The sequence below is a fragment of the Pteronotus mesoamericanus genome, unplaced genomic scaffold, assembly GCF_021234165.1.
Source record: "Pteronotus mesoamericanus isolate MK-2021 breed Mesoamerican mustached bat unplaced genomic scaffold, CSHL_Meso_final contig_20, whole genome shotgun sequence".
NCBI classification, from domain to species: domain Eukaryota; kingdom Metazoa; phylum Chordata; class Mammalia; order Chiroptera; family Mormoopidae; genus Pteronotus; species Pteronotus mesoamericanus.
The window spans coordinates 45,858,860-45,878,800 of NW_026555085.1; the positions used below are offsets into that span (position 1 = coordinate 45,858,860).

At 36.5% G+C, this 19,941-nt stretch overlaps 1 protein-coding gene across 2 annotated transcripts in view; it reads left to right on the forward strand.

Moving 5' to 3' along the window:
* ZNF292 (zinc finger protein 292) overlaps positions 1-15,388 on the forward strand; it is an 88,901-nt gene extending 73,513 nt beyond the window's left edge. For both annotated transcript variants that reach the window (XM_054569683.1, XM_054569684.1), the window contains 2 exons: positions 484-625; positions 6,408-15,388. In XM_054569683.1, the coding sequence (XP_054425658.1) occupies positions 484-625; positions 6,408-13,553 (7,288 nt within the window). In that variant the 3' untranslated portion in view covers positions 13,554-15,388. The remainder of the gene's footprint in view (positions 1-483; positions 626-6,407) is intronic.
* Positions 15,389-19,941: the final 4,553 nt, after the last annotated feature.

Below are 19,941 nucleotides of genomic sequence, written 5' to 3' on the forward strand. Positions count from 1 at the left end.
GTTCTGGTTCATCCGCCGTATTCACCAGACGCTGCACCTTTGCATTTGCATTTATTTTGGTCTTTACAAAATTATCTTAATGGGAAAAATTTCATTTCCCTGGAAGACTGCCAAAGGTACCTGGAACAGTTCTTTGCTCAAAAAGTTAAAAATTTTGGGAAGATGAAATTATGAAGTTGCCTAAAAGATGGCAGAAGGTAGTGGAACAAAATTGTGAATATGTTGTTTAATAAAGTTATTGGTGGAAATGAAAAATGTCTTTCATTTTTACTTAAAAAATAGAATGAACTTTTTGGCCAAGCCAATATATACGATTTTATTTAGTCTCTGGAAAATCAAGATATATATTTTTTGCTTTTAATCTTTTAATTACACATGTAGAATTGAAATGTAAAACCAGTTTTAATTTCCAGTGTAATAACTGCACTGACATAATCCATGTTTGTTACTACTCCAACTTATTTTTTATTTTTATTCTTGTAGGGAACTCACTCTCTTTTGGAGTAAATTACAGCAGAGAGTAGAACCATCTGTACACGTGTACCTAGAAAGATGTCGTCAACTTTCTTTGTTAACCAAGACAGTATATCACATTTTCTTCCTGATTAAAGTTATTAATTCAGAGGTAAGAATAATCAAGATATCTTCTCTTAATTTAAAATATGTAAGTTACCTTTATTAAAAAACTATTATTTGGGCACCTTTTCCAGTGATTTTTTTTTTTTACTTAGTGCTTTGAACATCAATTTTTTTTTAAAGTCCTTTAAGTTATGTGATGCAGAGAAATCTAAAAGTGCAAATGAGAGTCAAGGACTTTGTTCCTGGTATCACACTATTTTGATAATTTGCCTCTATAGAAATTTAGAGATTGTGAAGAAATATAGAGTTATCTTCCTTTGCCAGCCACCTGGCAGATTCCATTATCTAAAAATCCTTCTATAGAACACCCAGAAATACCTAAAAGTAAAACAAACTTTTTAAAAAATGTATAGCAGCTGAAATTGCAAGAATATTAGGGGAAATCCCCAGACCAAAAATGAAGAGGAACCTAATAACTGGAACAGACAGCTTGAGCTGATGCTAGATCTCTCCTTGCCAGGTAGAGGATATGTAACTATTTTCAGTAAGGGGCTTGAGTTTTAATATTTACACAGAGATAGGAGATAGCTATATGGGGATAGGAGATAAGATCTTGAGCTGTCTAAAGCTGGAGAGTTAGAGCTGAGTTCTGTGCCTCCTGTCCTTCCTCCTCCAACCTGTGAAGTACTATAAATTTCTTTGAAAAGTAGATTAGAAAAATACTACTCTTTAACACATGTGAATGATAGGGAACTTTGTGCATGTCCAGCTGGGGCGAGTCAGGACAAAAGTATTTCCTTTAAGAAGGTATAACCATTGGTCTTCCCGCACACAGATTTGGGGTCCAAACTTACCCTACCTGTGTAGTTTAGGAATCCCCATGCCAAGTAAGTAATGTTTAAGAGGGAAGGGTAAAAAGTGAATCTGGACTGGTTATACCTAGGGTTCCTGGCAGAACTGGATAAACCTCACCACAGGATTCTCAGATAAAGTCATGCTTATGATGAGTTTATGATCAAGATTTACAAAACATGAAACAGTCTGCTGAGGGAATTTTAGCAGAAATACCAATGGAGTTAAACATGCAAGGATAAAAACTATGAACTACATACATTTAAAGACAAGTAATTATCAAGATTTATAAAACATATGAAACAATCTGACATGAGTGAATTTCAGTACACAGAATAGTAGAATTATTTGCTTAATACTTTACCATAAATACAACTATGGATAAATCTGTAGCATACATAAATTTAATGACAAAAAATAAGAAAGCATGAGAAAGAAAGATACCATCAAAATGACCAAGCAGATTTTAAGAGTCAAAAGAACTAAAAAAAAAAAAAAAAAAAAAAAAGGTCATTGAAATAAAAACACTCATGGATTGAACAGATTAGACACAACTGAAGAAAACAGCAGTAATCAGAGTTTGAATATGTGTTTGAATTTATTTATTAACTAAATCAGAATCCAAAATTAACTTATTTTCTCTTAGAAATGCAGTCAGTTTCCAGTTTAAATGCTCACAGAGGACACTTTCCAAATGTGTTACTGCTGCATAGCCTGGAATGCCAAATAGTTTATAGGAATCCTTAAAAACTGGGATGCGGCCTGATAAGAAGTCTTTTTAAATTAATGTGTACCATTTTTTTTTTTTTTGAAAGGAGAGACCAAAAACAATCTCCTATCTTCTTTTTAAAGTACCTTTTAAAATCTGTAGTCAGTAAATCTTACACGTATCTTCAGTTTTTTTTTAGTATATTTTATTATGCTATTACAGTTGTCCCAGGTTTTCCCGCTTGGCCCACCTCCACGTGGTACCCCACTTCCCTCCCACAATTCTACCCTTAGTTCCTGTCTGTGGGTTGTGCACATAAGTTCTTTGGCTTCTCCATTTCCTATACTATTCTTAGGATCTTCCTGTCTATTTTGTACCTACCAATTATGTTTAATCCCTGTACCTTTCCCTTGATTCTCCCCCTTCCTCCTCCCAGCTGATAACCCTCCACGTGACCTCCATTTCTGTGATTCTGTTCCTGTTCTAGTTTGCTTAGTTTGTTTAATTAGTGTAGCCTTTATTTCTTCCCTTTATGTTTTTGCTGTACTCAATGAGTTCTCTGAGCATCCTTATCACCAGTGTTGAACTCTGCATCTGATAAGTTGTGTATCTCCATTTCGTTTAGTTCTTTTTCTGGGGTTTTGTTCTGTTCTTTCATTTGGGCCTTATCTGTTTCTTTGTCTCCACAACTTGACAGCCTCCCTGTGTTTGTTTCTGTGTATTAGGTAGAGCTGTTTTGACTCCCTCTCTTAGCACACATGTTAAGTTGTAAGGGGCAGAGCCTTAGGTATTCACCAGGGCAGGGCAGTTGGTTTCACCGCTTTGTGGCACTGCATGTGGGGGAGGGGGAGGTAAGGGGGCAGTGCGACAGACTGGTTTCTGAGGGCTTGCCCAGGCCTCGCCCTGTTTCCACTCACTTCGTCTACTTCACATATGCAACTGGCCCCTTTCTAGCTGCTGCAGTGACGACAGTTCCCAGAGTGGGTGGATTTGTATACATTCTAGGACTCTGTGGGCCCTTTAAACAGAAGCTGTTTCTTGCATCGCCCCAACCCCCACTTGTTTATACTTCCGTAAGTTGTGAGGCTTTATCTTCTTGGGCGCTGGAACCCTGGCTGCGCAGTCTGGTCCGGGATCGCTGGTTCCCAAAATATCCCTCCTGATTTTTATTCACCCCTCTTGAATGTAAGTTCACCTGTTAGACCACTACCCCTTCTCCGCCTATACTGTGTCTTCTCCCTCCAACCCGTCTGGATGAGTTTCTTCTGAACACCTTTGGTTGTCAGACTTCATACAAATTTATTTTCTGGCAGTTTCAGGGCGGGGGGTTTGTTGGTTTTGAGGTTCGTTGTGCTTGTGGTAGTGCAAGAAGGCAAAGTGTGTCAGCCTATGCCTCCATTTTGACCAGAAGTCTATCTTCATATTTTTCCTTCTGAAATAATTTCATTTTAAGGAGTAAAGAACAAGAGTGATTTTTTTCTGCTGTCCTGTTTTGTCTTTCATCCTTGTTAACTCACCCTGATTTTTTATTTTATATATTGTAGTGCTTCAGGTAAAAAATAAACTTAGAACCAATTTCTTAGGAAATCACCTTGCAGTTTATAAATGTAAATTGTGCCACTATTTTTTATTTAAGTTAAGAGCAGCATGATAAAATAGAAGAAAGTTGAAACTGAAAATCAGGAGTGTAAATCTTGGCTTGCTATTGACCACCTAGTAACTTTAACCACTTGGATTTCATTTCTTAATCAGAAGACTATAGAAGATTAGGTAAAAGTGACTCTTCTCCTTCAACCTTACACCCTTCTCAGAAGGACACAATGTCTGGAGAAGGGAACAAATCTTGATCAAAAACTACACATTATGGTAGCTATTTAAATAAAATAAAATAAAAATTCCTTTCTTCAGTCACCGTAGCCATATTTTAGGTGAGCAGTAGTTCCATGTAGCTAATGACTACCATATTGAAAAGCACAGATAAAGAACGTTTCCATCATCTGTTCTGTTGAGTATTGCTTTTATAGAGACTTTGGGTTCAAAAGTAAAGCATATAAAAAAAACAGATAAAAGCAGGAATAGCTGGATTTTCAGAACTGTGGGTGCAAACCAAAATGTATATTTCTTACTATATCACAAGTTAGTATCAAGACACATAAGAGAATGGCATATTTGCGAAACTACAGTTACCTCAGTTTGCCTGCAAATATAGGCTATTTTGGATAGGGGGGAAGGTAAAAAGATGAAGCTAGATGAGATGAGAGATGGGTTAGTTGTGAAGGCCCTTCTGTATTCCATACTTAGTTGTACTTAATTCTGAAATACATGAGTAATGGCTTAAAAATTTTAAAGCAGGATAAGGCACAATGCTGTGGATTGCTAGGGAAGGGCTAATGGGATGCGCATGGGGAACTAGTAGTATCGTGGAAGCCTTGGGTAGCTTTAGGTCAAGGATACTAGGCAGCCAAAGGAAAGGGACAGAAAAGGAAGGGATACCAAAGGTAAAACCTTGCAGTTTTTAGAAGCTTTCCTGGTGCTATACTAGTACCAGAAAGGGGGATTTGTCTCTTTCTCCTTTGAATTAATACCACTTCACTTTCTCTTCCTGTGGCTCAAAAACTTAAGCCGGTGGCTGTCAATACTTTTATCTAGTAAGGTTAGTAGTTAAATAGGTTTTATGGACTAATTGTTTAATCACATGTGTTTATGGAAAATTGTGATTTCGAACACAACTTTAAAAACACTTTTATAACCATTTGATGATTTGAATATTACTTATAAACTTAATTTTTAATTACACACAGAAAGTGGAAAACTCTGAAGAATAAAAATTTCAGTTTATTGTCTGTTGGTGTTATTTGTTAAGGTCTCAAATTTACAACATAAAGATGTTTTTAAAGCAAATTTATTCAAAGCTATTTGCCCTTAATGAGTTGAAATGAACTCTTTGAGTCCAGGAGCAGACTGTATTCAAATAGAAATCTCAGTTGTGTTATTCTATGAAAGTAATTTGTTTCATTCTAAGCAGTAAGTAGGTTTTCCCTTTTTAATCAGTTTTTATCATCTCAGGAGAAAGGACTTGATATTCATATTCGTAGCCCCTACTGCACGTAACAGAGGTGCAGATGTTTTTACTCAAAGTTTTTTGGCTCAGATCTATCCCAAAATAGTATAAAAACGATAAAAGTTTATGTGAAAGCTAGAGGCTGTCATATGGTTCCCCCTCTTTCCCAATTGTCCTTTCTTCACTCTCACTTTAAAAAATAAGTTTCATATCGTCGTGTTTTATCCATTTTTTTCCCTTGATTTTCTTGTTGTTCTTCATGCCCTTTTTTCCCCTCCCCCGAAAAGAAGTCCCATTCAGTATCCCAGCCTCCTTCCCTCTTAATCTATGAAAATGCAGACCCTATTAGCTTTTTGGACTTATTTTCATTGTTTTCCTTTTGATCTTATACCATATTTCATTCTCATAAATATGGCCACATCTTTTGGCTGACTTATTTTTCTTATATTTATGTTCCCTTTTAGTGTTTTAAAACCCATTTTATCTTCATTACATGTATCTTTCAGAGGACTCTTACATTCATTACTGCTATCTTATAAAAACAGCTCAAGATGCTAATTCAAAAGGAAAAATGTTTATGTTTCCACCTTCTCCTAATTTCTTAAGCTGGCCTGAGGTAGGTAATTTGGCATTCAGTTTTGTGATAGCATCTACGCTCTTAAAGAGCAAATAACTTTATTCTGTTAAAAGTGGAAATCTCCTTTCACTACTCAGGAAATACGTGAACATTCTCAGTATTGTAATTGAGTTAAAAGAGTTTTGTTTCAGAAGGATTACAAATGGAAATTTAGGAAATTAGATGTGTGATAAAGTTAATGGCATTTATTAATCACTTACTATGTGCCAGACATTATACTAAATTATACCCTCAATTTTACAAAGTTTGTGCTGTTTTGACCTCTTATAAGTGGGATATGAAAGATCAGAGAAGTTAACTTCCCAGTTTGCCTAGCTATTAGATAATCTTGGCTGCCGATGCGTACGCTTTTCTGCAGTTGTGTGCAGCTCTTTTTACACACACAGCACCACCACCACAACCACCACCCTTACCCCAGGCTGAGCCATAGTGCTGTACAGGAGCATCTCTTCATGTATTGCCTGTTGCAGAATTTGAGAAAAGCAAATTTCAGTTTTAAATTACTAAATTAAAAAATCTCTGTTGATTAGTGTAGATTAAGTTAACATTTTCTGTTTGCTTTTTCACAGACTGAAGGGGCTGGACTTGCTACCTGTATAGAACTATGCGTAAAAGCTCTTCGCTTGGAACCTACAGAAAATACCGAAGTGAAAATATCTATTTGCAAGACCATTTCATGCTTGTTACCTGATGATCTGGAAGTTAAACGTGCTTGTCAACTCAGTGAATTTCTTATTGAGCCTACAGTAGATGCATATTATGCTGTGGAAATGTTGTATAACCAGCCAGACCAGAAATATGATGAAGAAAATCTTCCAATACCAAATTCTCTACGCTGTGAGCTCTTACTTGTATTAAAAACTCAGTGGCCCTTTGATCCAGAATTCTGGGATTGGAAAACCTTAAAACGCCAGTGTCTTGCATTAATGGGGGAAGAAGCATCCATTGTGTCTTCAATTGATGAACTAAATGACAGTGAAGTTTATGAGAAGGTAGTAGATTACCAGGAAGAGATTAAAGAAACTTCGATGAATGGGCTTTCTGGTGGAATTGGTGCTAATTCTGGCCTTTGTGATGAAAAGCAGAAGAAGAAAGAGATAAAACAATTAAGAGAGAGAGGGTTTATATCTGCTAGGTTTCGGAACTGGCAAGCATACATGCAGTATTGTGTGCTATGTGACAAAGAATTCCTTGGTCATAGAATAGTACGACATGCTCAGAAACATTACAAAGACGGGATTTACAGCTGTCCCATATGTGCAAAGAACTTCAATTCTAAAGAAACTTTTGTCCCTCATGTCACACTGCATGTTAAACAATCTAGTAAAGAGAGACTAGCAGCTATGAAACCATTAAGAAGATTGGGAAGGCCTCCTAAGATCACAACTACCAATGAAAATCAGAAGGCTAATGCTGTGGCCAAGCAGGAGCAGCGGCCTATAAAAAAGAATAGTCTCTATTCAACAGACTTCATAGTATTTAATGACAACGATGGTTCAGATGATGAAAATGATGACAAAGATAAGTCTTACGAGCCAGAAGTGATCCCGGCCCAGAAACCTGTACCTGTCAATGAATTTAATTGCCCTGTAACTTTTTGTAAAAAGGGCTTTAAGTACTTTAAAAATCTAATTGCTCATGTAAAGGGGCATAAGGATAGTGAAGATGCCAAGCGCTTTCTTGAAATGCAAAGCAAAAAGGTTATTTGCCAGTACTGTAGGCGGCATTTTGTAAGTGTTACTCATCTCAATGATCACTTACAAATGCACTGTGGCAGTAAACCATATATCTGTATACAGATGAAATGTAAAGCCGGTTTTAATAGTTATGCAGAGCTCTTGACCCACCGAAAGGAACATCAAGTCTTTAGAGCAAAGTGTATGTTTCCTAAATGCGGCAGAATTTTTTCAGAAGCTTACTTACTCTATGATCATGAAGCACAGCATTATAATACCTACACTTGTAAGTTCACAGGTTGTGGTAAAGTGTATCGTTCTCAAAGTGAGCTAGAAAAGCATCTGGATGATCACAGTACTCCTGAAAAACCACTGCTTCCAGAAGGCCAACTTAATTCACCTGGAGCTTCAGTTCAGCCTTCCAAAGTGAATCAGAATGCAGAAGGGAGCACTGAGAAAGAAAGGTCTACGCTTCCTTCAGAAAATAACACCGACAGTATTTTATCAGCAGGCAGAAGCGATACTTGGGATAAAAGCAAGGCAGAATTGCCTGTGGCCAAACAAGACCAGATTCCTGCTTCCGAGCTCAGGCGCCCTGATGAACCAGTGTCAGATGGTTTGGAAAACCTTGCTGCTACTACTCTGCTACAGGCCAGTGAAGTAGCTGTGTCCATTAAGGTGTCCCTCAATCAGGGCATTGGGGATAACTTTGGAAAGCAAGAAAACTCAACTGTGGGCGACACTGGTGAATCACTGGTCACAAACTTACGTACGGTAGTTGAAGATACTTGTAATGATTTGTGTCATCCAGGTTTCCAGGAGAGAAAAGAACAAGATTGCTTTAATGAAGCCCAAATTACTCAGAATTCTTTAGTAAATTCAGAAACCCTCAAAATAGATGAGCTTTCCCCACAAAACTTAGAAAAACAAGTGAACAACTTGATGACCTTTTCTGTGCAAAATCAGGCAGGATTTCAAAACAGTTTACCAACATCTAAGTTTGAATGTGGAGGTAATGTTAAAACATCGTCCAGTCTTTGTAATTTACCTCTAAAGACATTAGAAAGTATCACGTTTGTTCCACCACAGCCCAACCTAAGCAGTTCTTTAGGAACTCCATCAGTGCCTCCAAAAGCGCCAGTTCAGAAGTTCAGTTGCCAGGTTGAGGGATGTACTCGAACCTATAATTCTTCACAGAGTATTGGGAAACACATGAAGACAGCACACCCTGACCAGTATGCTGCATTTAAAATGCAGTGCAAAAGTAAAAAAGGTCAGAAATCTAACAACTTAAATGCACCAAATAATGGAAAGTTTGTTTATTTTTTGCCATCACAGGTGAGCAGCTCTAATAATGCATTTTTTATACCACAGACCAAAGCCAATGGGAATCCTACTTGTTCAGATCAGTTGCAGGACGTCTCATCTTCCATTTTCCCAGCTCATATAGCCAGTGTGTCAACTCCACTGTTACCGTCAGTGGAAAGTGTCATAAATCCAAATATACCTTCTCAGGATAAAAATGAACAAGGTGGTGGTATGTTATGTTCCCAGATGGAAAATTTGTCTAATACTACCTTGCCAGCACAAATGGAAGATCTAACCAAAACAGTTTTGCCTTTGAATATTGACAGTGGCTCAGATCCTTTCCTCCCTTTACCTGCAGAAAGTAGTTCAATGTCTCTCTTCCCTTCACCAGCAGATAGTGGAACTAATTCTGTTTTTTCCCAACTGGAAAATAATACAAATCATTTTTCCTCACAGATTGAGGGAAACACTAATTCTTCCTTTCTAAAAGGAGGCAACGGTGAAAATGCAGTTTTTCCCTCACAAGTAAATGTTGCAAATGACTTCAGTAGCACCAGTGCCCAACAGTCTGTGCCTGAAAAAGTTAAAAAAGACCGTGGGCGGGGCCCAAATGGGAAAGAAAGAAAACCGAAGCACAACAAAAGGGCTAAGTGGCCTGCAATTATCAGAGATGGGAAGTTTATCTGTAGCAGGTGTTACAGGGCTTTTACCAATCCCAGATCTCTGGGTGGACACTTATCTAAGCGATCTTACTGTAAACCACTGGATGGAGCAGAAATTGCTCAAGAACTTCTACAAAGTAATGGACAACCTTCTCTTCTTGCCAGCATGATTCTCTCCACAAATGCAGTAAATATGCAGCAGCCACAACAGTCTACCTTCAATCCAGAAGCATGTTTTAAAGATCCATCTTTCCTGCAACTTCTTGCTGCTGAAAATCGTTCACCAACATTTTTACCAAATACATTTCCTAGGACTGGTGTGACTAACTTTAATACAAATGTTAGTCAAGAAGGAAGTGAAATTATTAAACAGGCTTTGGAAACTGCTGGCATTCCCAGTACATTTGAAGGTGCCGAAATGCTTTCTCATGTTGCAGCAGGTTGTGTTTCAGATGCAGCACAAGTAAATGCGACAGTGATACCAAATCCAACAGCACCACCACCCCTCTTGCAGACTGTATGCCACACAAACCCCCTGCTGACAAACCAGAACAGACCGTCAAACTCCAAAACTCCCTCCATTGAGGAATGCAGCAGTTTGCCTGTTTTTCCAACAAATGACTTATTACTGAAAACTGTTGAAAATGGTTTGTGCTCTAGTACATTCCCTAATTCTAGTGGGCCATCACAAAATTTTACCAGTAACAGTTCACGTGTTTCAGTTATAAGTGGTCCTCAGAACACAAGGTCTAGTCATTTGAATAAAAAGGGAAACAGTGCTTCTAAGAGAAGAAAGAAAGTTACTCCTCCACTAATTGCGCCTAACGCTTCCCAAAACTTGGTAACAAGTGAGTTAACAGCAATGGGACTTATAGCAAAGAGTATTGAAATACCAACAACTAACCTTCAGACAAGCGTAATTCCAAATTGTGAGCCTCAGGGTTTGGTGGAAAATCTAACACAGAAATTAAATAATGTTGACAATCAGTTATTTATGACTGATGTGAAAGAAACCTTTAAAACCAGTGTCGAGTCTCATACAGTGTTAACTCCTTTACCATTAAAAACTGAAAATGGTGATTCCCAAATGATGGCTTTGAATTCATGCACAACTTCAATAAATTCTGACTTGCAGATTTCTGAAGACAGTGTTATGCAAAACTTTGAAAAGACTCTTGAAATTATTAAAAGTGCTATGAATTCTCAAATACTTGAGGTAAAAAATGGATCTCAGGGTGTTGGTGAAACATCACAGAATGCTCAAATAAATTATACCATTCAACTTCCTTCTGTAAACACTGCACAAAATAACAAATTACCTGATACTCCTCAGTTTTCCTCCCTCATGGGTGTCATGCCGGCAAAAAGTAATGTTCCTCAGTCTGAAGTATTAAATAAAGAGGATCAAATGCAGGAAATTTTAGAAGGCTTACAGAAATTAAAATTAGAAAATGACCTATCCACTCCAGCACCCCAGTGTGTACTAATAAATACATCAGTGACACTGACTCCTACTCCTGTTAAATCAACTCCAAATGTTACAGTTGTTCCGCCAGTTTCTGAAATGCTAAATAATATTCAGTTTAGTGACAAAGTTAATAAACCCTTTGTGTGTCAAAACCAAGGCTGTAATTACAGTGCTATGACAAAGGATGCTCTGTTTAAGCACTATGGTAAAATTCATCAGTACACTCCGGAGATGATTCTTGAAATTAAGAAGAATCAGTTGAAATTTGCTCCGTTTAAATGTGTAGTACCTACATGTACAAAAACATTTACAAGAAATTCTAATCTTCGGGCACACTGTCAATTGGTACATCATTTTACAACAGAGGAAATGGTAAAGTTAAAAATAAAAAGGCCTTATGGAAGGAAATCTCAGAGTGAAAATTTGTCAGCCCCACGAATAACACAAGTGAAAAGACAGCTAGTTATGACAGAGGAAAATAAAAGGGAACTCCAGTCTGCTATGGAATTGGGGGCAGTGAAGGAAAATGCCTTCAGTAATATAGAAGTGATTCCAGAAAAACAACTTGTAGGAAAAAAAAGTCCTGAAAAAACAGAAAGTTCTTCACAAGTGATTACTGTTATTTCAGAACAATGTAATACAAATTCTCTTACAAACATACAAACCAAAGGACGAAAAATTAGGAGACATAAAAAAGAAAAGGAGGAGAAAAAACGTAAGAAGCCAATTTCCCAGTCCCCTGAGTTCCCAACAAGATATAGTCCTTACAGACCTTATCGATGTGTTCATCAGGGTTGCTTTGCTGCCTTTACAATACAGCAAAACTTAATTCTGCATTACCAGGCTGTACACAAATCAGATCTACCTGCATTTTCTGCAGAGGTTGAAGAGGAAAGCGAAGCTGGTAAAGAAAGTGAAGAAGTTGAAACTAAACAAACTGTGAAAGAATTTCGATGTCAGGTGAGTGACTGTTCTCGAATTTTCCAAGCAATTACTGGCCTAATACAACACTATATGAAACTTCATGAAATGACTCCTGAGGAAATTGAAAGTATGACTGCTTCTGTGGATGTCGGGAAATTTTCATGTGACCAGTTAGAGTGTAAATCTTCCTTTACCACATATTTGAACTATGTTGTACATCTTGAGGCCGACCATGGAATTGGGATAAGGGGAAGTAAAACTGAAGAAGATGGCATATATAAGTGTGACTGTGAAGGCTGTGACCGTATTTACGCCACTCGGTCTAATCTCCTTCGACACATTTTTAATAAGCATAATGACAAACATAAAGCTCATTTGATTCGTCCAAGAAGATTAACACCTGGTCAGGAAAATATATCAAGCAAAGCAAACCAAGAAAAGACGAAGTCTAAACATCGGGGGACAAAACACAGATCTGGAAAGGAAGGAACCAAAATGCCTAAGACCAAACGAAAGAAAAAAAATAATTTAGAAAACAAGAATGCAAAGATTGTACAAATTGAAGAAAATAAGCCTTATTCTCTAAAACGTGGAAAGCATGTCTATTCTATAAAGGCTAGAAATGATGCCTTATCTGAATGCACAAGCAGATTTGTAACCCAGTATCCATGTATGATAAAGGGATGTACATCAGTTGTTACAAGTGAAAGCAATATAATTAGACATTATAAATGCCATAAATTATCTAAGGCATTTACATCACAACACCGCAATCTTCTTATTGTTTTCAAACGGTGTTGCAACTCACAATTAAAGGAAACTTCTCAGCAAGAAATTGATAAGAATGATGTGAAAGAATCTGACATATGTGTATCAGAAAGCAATGATAACTCAGGAACAACCCCAGTTCCACAGAAGGAAGTTGTAAAAAATGAAAAAGATGAAATGGATGAGCTAACAGAGTTATTTATTACAAAATTAATAAATGAAGACAACACAAGTGTGGAGACCCAAGCTCAAACCTCTTCAAATGTAAGTAATGATCTTCAGGAAAATAACCCCTGCCAGTCAGAAAAACAGAAAGCAAGTAATTTGAAGAGAGTTAATAAAGAAAAAAATGTCTCCCAAAATAAAAAGAGGAAAGTTGAAAAAGCTGAACCAGCACCAGCAGTTGAGTTAAGTAATGTGCATAAAGAAGAAGAAACTGCTGTTGCAATTCAAACCACTGAGGAGCATCCTGCATCTTTCGACTGGAGCTCATTTAAACCAATGGGATTTGAAGTATCATTTCTGAAGTTTCTTGAGGAGTCTGCAGTGAAGCAGAAGAAAAATACTGACAAAGACCATCCAAATAGTGGAAATAAAAAAGGATCCCATTCAAATTCAAGAAAAAATACTGACAAAACTGCTGTGAATAGTGGAAATCATGTATGTTCTTACAAAGAAAGTGAAACCTTTGTACAGTTTGCCAATCCATCACAGCTTCAGTGTAGTGACAATGTAAAAATTGTTTTAGACAAGACTCTGAAAGATTGCACTGAGCTTGTCTTAAAGCAGCTTCAGGAAATGAAACCTACCGTCAGTCTGAAAAAACTTGAAGTACATTCAAATGATCCAGATGTGTCTGTTGCAAAAGAAATCAGTGTGGGTAAAGCCACAGGGAGAGGACAGTACTGATAATTAATGTACTATAAATACATCATTTACAATTTTATTTTAAATAGAAAGTCATCAAGCATGCTAGAATTGTGAAACTTTTTGTTATTTTTTTGTTGACATGAATTAACTTGGCCAAAAAAGAAAAAGAAAAAAAAAAAAAACCATGGCATTTTGTCATGTAAAACTTCTTTTTATCCCTATGGGACTTGAAGAACAGAATCAGAACTTCAGTTAATGTAAATATTGAGCTAAACCTCAAATTTTTATCAACCAATTGCCCTTTTTATGAACTAAAATGAATTATCTGTGTGATTGATATGTTTCACCAGGTCACTGCTCATGTATAACAGTACTCTGTTTGTAGATATCTTTTTTGTATATATTTATTATTGTAAATCATTTGCTGCCACCAGCAGTATGTAAGTCTAAACTATTAAATGACACATTTATATTTGGAATTTTAATTTTTAACTAAGTAATCAAGTTTTTAAAACTTTTATTGTTTTAAATTAAGAATTTTTGAACAAAAACTAGAAACTCTGCCATAGTTCATTGATTTTTACATAAAGCATTTATTTACAAGATCCCAAAATTGCTTTTCACGAAGTAGGAACATTTTAGCAACACCTTGCTCTGCTTTGTAAATTTACCATCCGGGATTTTGGGGTGGTATTCATGTGAAATTAAAGCAGATTCTTTAGCAGTTTCCTATAGCTATAGTTTTTCCCCCAGTGCTTCTAATTCAGTATACATAATAGAAGTTCCTGAAATATAATGGAAATGTGAATAAAGAATTTACATCAAAGATTATAAACATTTGGTATTAAAAAAAAAAAAAACCTTTGTGAATGTGATAGAAACTAGTAGTGTGGAGCAGTGTAAATATTTGAGGTGGTGATTTGTGAAGTAGCCCAGTATTGCCTTAAATAAAATCACATTTCATTTCTTGTTTTATACATGTGATCTTATAAAGGTTTTTTTTTCCCCCCCATATTCTGAGATTTATAGATTGGTGTATAGCTTTAAACTGTATAAACTTTTGTGGAAAAATTTTTTTAAACATTTTTATAAACCTTAAAATTGGTATCATCAAAGTGAGCCCATCTTGTGTTTATAAAATGCAAGAGTCCTTAACATTTATAATTACATAGATGAAACACTTTCTATAAGGAAGTTGGATTTTTTGATTTTACTGTTTATAGATGTTAGATTGTACAGATTTGTCTGTATTTTCCCACCATATCTAATGATACTTTTTTCATTAGATTGGTCTTCCAGAGCAGTATTAGTTGTTATAGTTGATTATTTTGGTTATTCATTATATAGTTAGCTCTTATAGTTTAGCTTTATTCACCATATTTATACTGTGGATTCACAGCCAGAGATAGAAGTTATTTCCGGAGAGTTTATGACCTTCATTCGAAGTCCAAGTAAAATCAGTACTGGAAACAAAAGAAAACATCCTTTCAAATTGACTTTTGTTTCTGTTTGCCATAAATAGAAGAATTGATTTTTTACTTTGTGTTTGTTATAAACCAGTTGCATTCACAATATTATTAGCCTAAGATATTGATGAGATTGTGGTGATATGAAAATGTGTTTATTCCCTGTGCGACATCAGATTTGCAGGAAAAATGAAGCACTTAACATTAACTGAAATTGCTGGTACTCTGAATAAATAAGCAAGTGTTATAGTTTTATTTTTAGGGCCTAATTGGTTATATTGAATAGTTGGTTTTACCTCCTTAAGGTTTATTACCAATATGCATTAAAATCCCTATCCTTTGGTAAGTCCATTGTTATTTATTAAAATAAAAGTTCTTATGGGTGATAAATACATGTTTTTTTCCTAAATTAACAATAACTTAACTTTGAGTAATTTTAATATTAAACTTTTGTTAACAACTTACGTTTTCGTACAGTTTTCTTCAAAGTTGATCTAGCTCTTAAAGATAGGCATTTGGTAAAACTGGCCTATATAGTGCAGTAGCAAGTAGGTTTATTTCTGATGAATTTAGTGATGAACCACTGTTAAGTGAAAATGCCAATGTATTGGGGCTTTTCTTTTGCTCATTTAACATAAAATTGACCACTAGACATTTTTGTAATTGTTCTCCTATATGTTAGGGAAAAGAGTTTGCCAACATTGAGTTAAAATTTTTATATTCGGGTTCTGTATGCTAAAAGTTATTATTGGAAGAGTGGGCTTTTTAGCATGGAACAGAGAAATCAAATTATGGTATAAAATAAATGAATTTATAGAATAGCATGTTGGTAAAATTTGATATGGAATGTAATGCCTAAGTATTAAAAAAAGAATCATAAATTATATATTTTTCATGGTATACTTTTTCTCAGTCATTTGTCTTGACACATTTTTCCTCCAGCCTAAATTTGCCTGAGACTTCATCATTAAAAATTTGTGTTTCTTCCCTCTTCTAAACCTCCCAGAATTTGAATCTTGCAGATCAGAACGCGTTACTTATTTAAAATCATTGTTACATGAAATACAACAGTTTGAGGAATTTTCAGCAGGGTTAGGTTCAGCTTTGTTAAATTATTATAAAAAGTTGGACAGAGGTAGAATTTTAACAAGCCAAGTCTGGTTATTAGGTTAGCAAATACAGTTGCTGTATCTGTAAGATAAAAGTACATGAAGAGTATAGCTAGAGACATCAAAGGAGAAATTCTGTTTTGGGGGTGGGGGAAAATTAGCAGTTCTAAAAGTCTTATAGATAAGATTCGTCTTGACAGAAGAAGGAATAGGCATCAGATGGTCAGAGGGGGAAAAGTTAATTCTAGGCATGGAGGTATGAGGGAACATAGTGCATTTGTGGTATTGCAAGTGGTCCGTGTGGAACGGCAGTTGGAAAAGCTGAAGAGGCCATATGATTAAGGTTCTTGTGTGTGCCCTATTTGTCTTTGTCCTTTTTTTAAAAGTAGTTACTTAATGCATTTAAGTTGAACAATCTGTTCAGTTACCAACTTTAGAAAGATAATTAGCTCTGTAAAGAGAATAAATTGGGTAAATTGGAGATTAAAAGCAGAGAGACTTGAAATAGTCCACTCAAAAAATAATGGGAGCCAGAAGAATGTTAATGGACTTGAGAAAGAAACTAATGGATCTGAGAGGCATTAAAAAGCAGAGCAGTAAGGCAGCCTTTTGCAAAGTTTATTGTAGTGAGACATCAGAGGGTTGGAAGGTAAGGTCTATGTCAGTTTTTTAATATTTTGATAAATACCTTCTAGTTAGTGTTCTTTTTTTTAAAAAAGACTTTTTAGAGAGGGGAAGGGAGGAAGAAAGGAAGAGAAAAACCACGCACCCCCTACCAGGGACTTGGCCTGCAACCCAGGCATGTGCCGTGCACTGGGGAATCAAACTGGCAAACCGTTGGTTTACAGGCTGGTGTTCAATCCACTGAGCCAGAGCAGCCAGGACTCTAAATTAGTGGTCTAAGGGACACACTTTGGGGAAATGATCTAAAATGGCATTTACTCAACCAGGATTGATAATCAGCAGGAGTACATCAATGTGTCTGCATTACCTGTTTACAAAATGGTGATTCTGACTGGTCAGTTTATTCTTTCCAGTTGATTGAATGTATTGATTGTCAGTGTTATGAATATCATCCTGCATTTAAATATTTACTGAATTTCAACTAAGTGCACTTTGATTAAAATCTAACCTTAAAGCCCCTGCTTCTCTCTCCAAACACTTGTACCTCCTTCCCATTTTCCCAGTGTTTCCTCTCTGAACACAACCCCAAGCATCTTCCCCCATCTGAAGGCTTTGACTCATATTGTCTCCTCTGTCTGGAATGCTTATTCCTGTACTTGTATGGCTGACTCGTTATCCATCAATTCTCAGCTTAAATGTCACCTCATCAGAGAGATACCCAGATAGCTTTACAATAAAATTTCACACGCACATTCTCTAGAAATGTTTTTAATTTTTATATGTACTTGATTATTGTCTTTGCCATGTAACACAGTACTATTCAGTGAACAAAATGATGCTTCCCAATGACCTTCGTCAATCAAGGTACCTCTTGTGTCAAGGATCTCCTTTGCATAAAAATAGGAGCCCTATCTTGTACTCAAAACCTCTTACTCAACTCTTGGATTCAAGATCCTCTTTCTTTGATCACAACTTTTTTTCAGCTCTCCTTTAGAGATATATCCACTAAAAAAAATACTACCTTATCACAACTAATCAGTTAATCCTGCTGCTTGACCACTGTTAGCGTACTCCTGTCCTCAGACAGGAGGACTTTTATACACACTCCTTTGCTAATACCCAGAGAGCATGCTACTGTCTGTAATGATCTAGAAAAACTCAAAATCTACTCGAACAGTTGAAAGGGAGAAAATAGTTTGCACCAAGCAGGTTTATCTAAGAACTGCATGACAATTTTTCTGTGGTTTTATTGTAACTACCACAAACTTAAAAGATATATTTATATACTCTTACCAGTCAATACTCCCTTCATCTGAATATCTTTAAATCACATTTAGTGGAGGAAATACAGAAATTTGATAGAAATTTTATCAACTTTTCCACCACCAAGTTTACAAATCCGTCTGTATCCACACTGTCTTACTACAAGCCAGCCCCCTCCTCAAGGGGTCTGGATCCCATCCCCTTTCACCTCAGAACTGAACTTTTCTTGTTTCATCAGCTGTCTTTTACTAGATCCTTTCCAACAACTTAAAAATATGCCCTAGTAGCTACTACTCTTGAAAGGGAGGGTAGGCTGCCTTTTATTTGGTTCCCATCATAGCTAATCTAAGTTGCCTACTCAGACACCCCATTTCTTCTCTGATTTACTATCACTTTATATGCCCCTACAGCTCTCCTGAAATTGCTCTTTGTCAGGATCACCATGGTGCCATATCTGCTGGTTCTTTTTGTGCCTTCACTCACTGCCTGAGGAGCATTAAGTGGGGTTGATGACTTACTCTTTGAAATAGTCTCTTGGTTTTCTTCACATTTTCTCAGTTTTCTCACTACACTTTCTGGATGCTTCATCACCGACTCCAACTCTACTACTCTCCCCCTTCCTGACCTTTGGCTCATTATGTATGTCTGTACACTTACTTTAGATGATTTAGTCTTTCGACATTGGTGTTACAGACTTTTCATAGATCACGCTTGTACACAACTGTCTTACAGGTGAACATACCACATCCAAATCGTTACTTTGTTCCCACCCTGCCTTCAGTCTGTTTTCTCTCTCAATATTCTTTATCTGGATAATTGAAATCATTGCCCAAGTTTCTCAAGCTAGGTTCTTTAATGTCATAGTAATCACTGCACTTACCTATGTTTGGTCACAATTATAATTATGTGTACATCCTAAGTAAAAAGAGCCCTTTCAATTCTCTTCATGTCTCATCCAAATCTGTTATTTGTTGTCAGGACCACTGTAGCATTCTCCTTACAAGCTTTATTCCAGAATACTTCCCATCAGGCAGCTAGGTTGATTCCTTTTTAATCTTTGTGGCTGAAGTTGCAGGGCTTAGGAACTCATTTATTACGCTCACACTGCCTTTGAATAAAATACGGTTCTTTGGTTTTTTTACTCTGATTCCTGCCTTTCTAAGCATACTCTGTTCCTCTCACTTGTCCATTGTGTTCTAGCCGTATTGGTTTCTTTGACTTCCTCAAACTAGCCCAGCTCTTTCACTTCTCAGGCCCTTGTACTAGCTGCTCTTTTCTACTTAGGAGTGCCATTTTCTTACCCATTTTTCAGGTCTTAAGCTTCTAGCTCCATGACTGATTACTCCATCATTACATTACAGCACTGAATTGAACTTGATAGCATTTATCACAAGTATAATTGCCTTTTTATCCTCCTTTATTTTTTTTACCCCACCCCTCCCCCAATTATTGAACTATAGTTTGCACAAGGGCAAAGTCCTTTCTGGTTAGGTCACCTACCATTCTTTGCCAAGCACCTAGTCCAGTACCTTGGATACATAAGTACTTACCAGTTTTAAAAATTCATTTAATACGTACATGGGAGATGAAGTAAACATTCTGATTCTTGGAGCTCAGTCTACACAATCAATATGAGTATTATAAGAATATGTAATGAGTTGAGACTATGATGCTCTGTAGTCTGGTGAAGGAAAGCAATGATTTCGCTGAAGAAGGAGAGGCTGGGAAGGCAGAGGAAACTTCCGGGCAAGGTAAGCTCTGATAGGAATAGCTTTTGAGGAAATGGCTAAAAGCTGGTAAAGAATTTAATGTGAACAAGGAAAGGTACCTAAGCAAGGGCCAGGTCACATTATTTTAGATCTAGAGTTCACATTTGAATTCTAAGCAAAAGAATGAGATTCTTAACATTTGGAATTTAAAAACTCACCGTGGTGAGGGTGCATTCCAGTGGGGGTTCAAAAACAC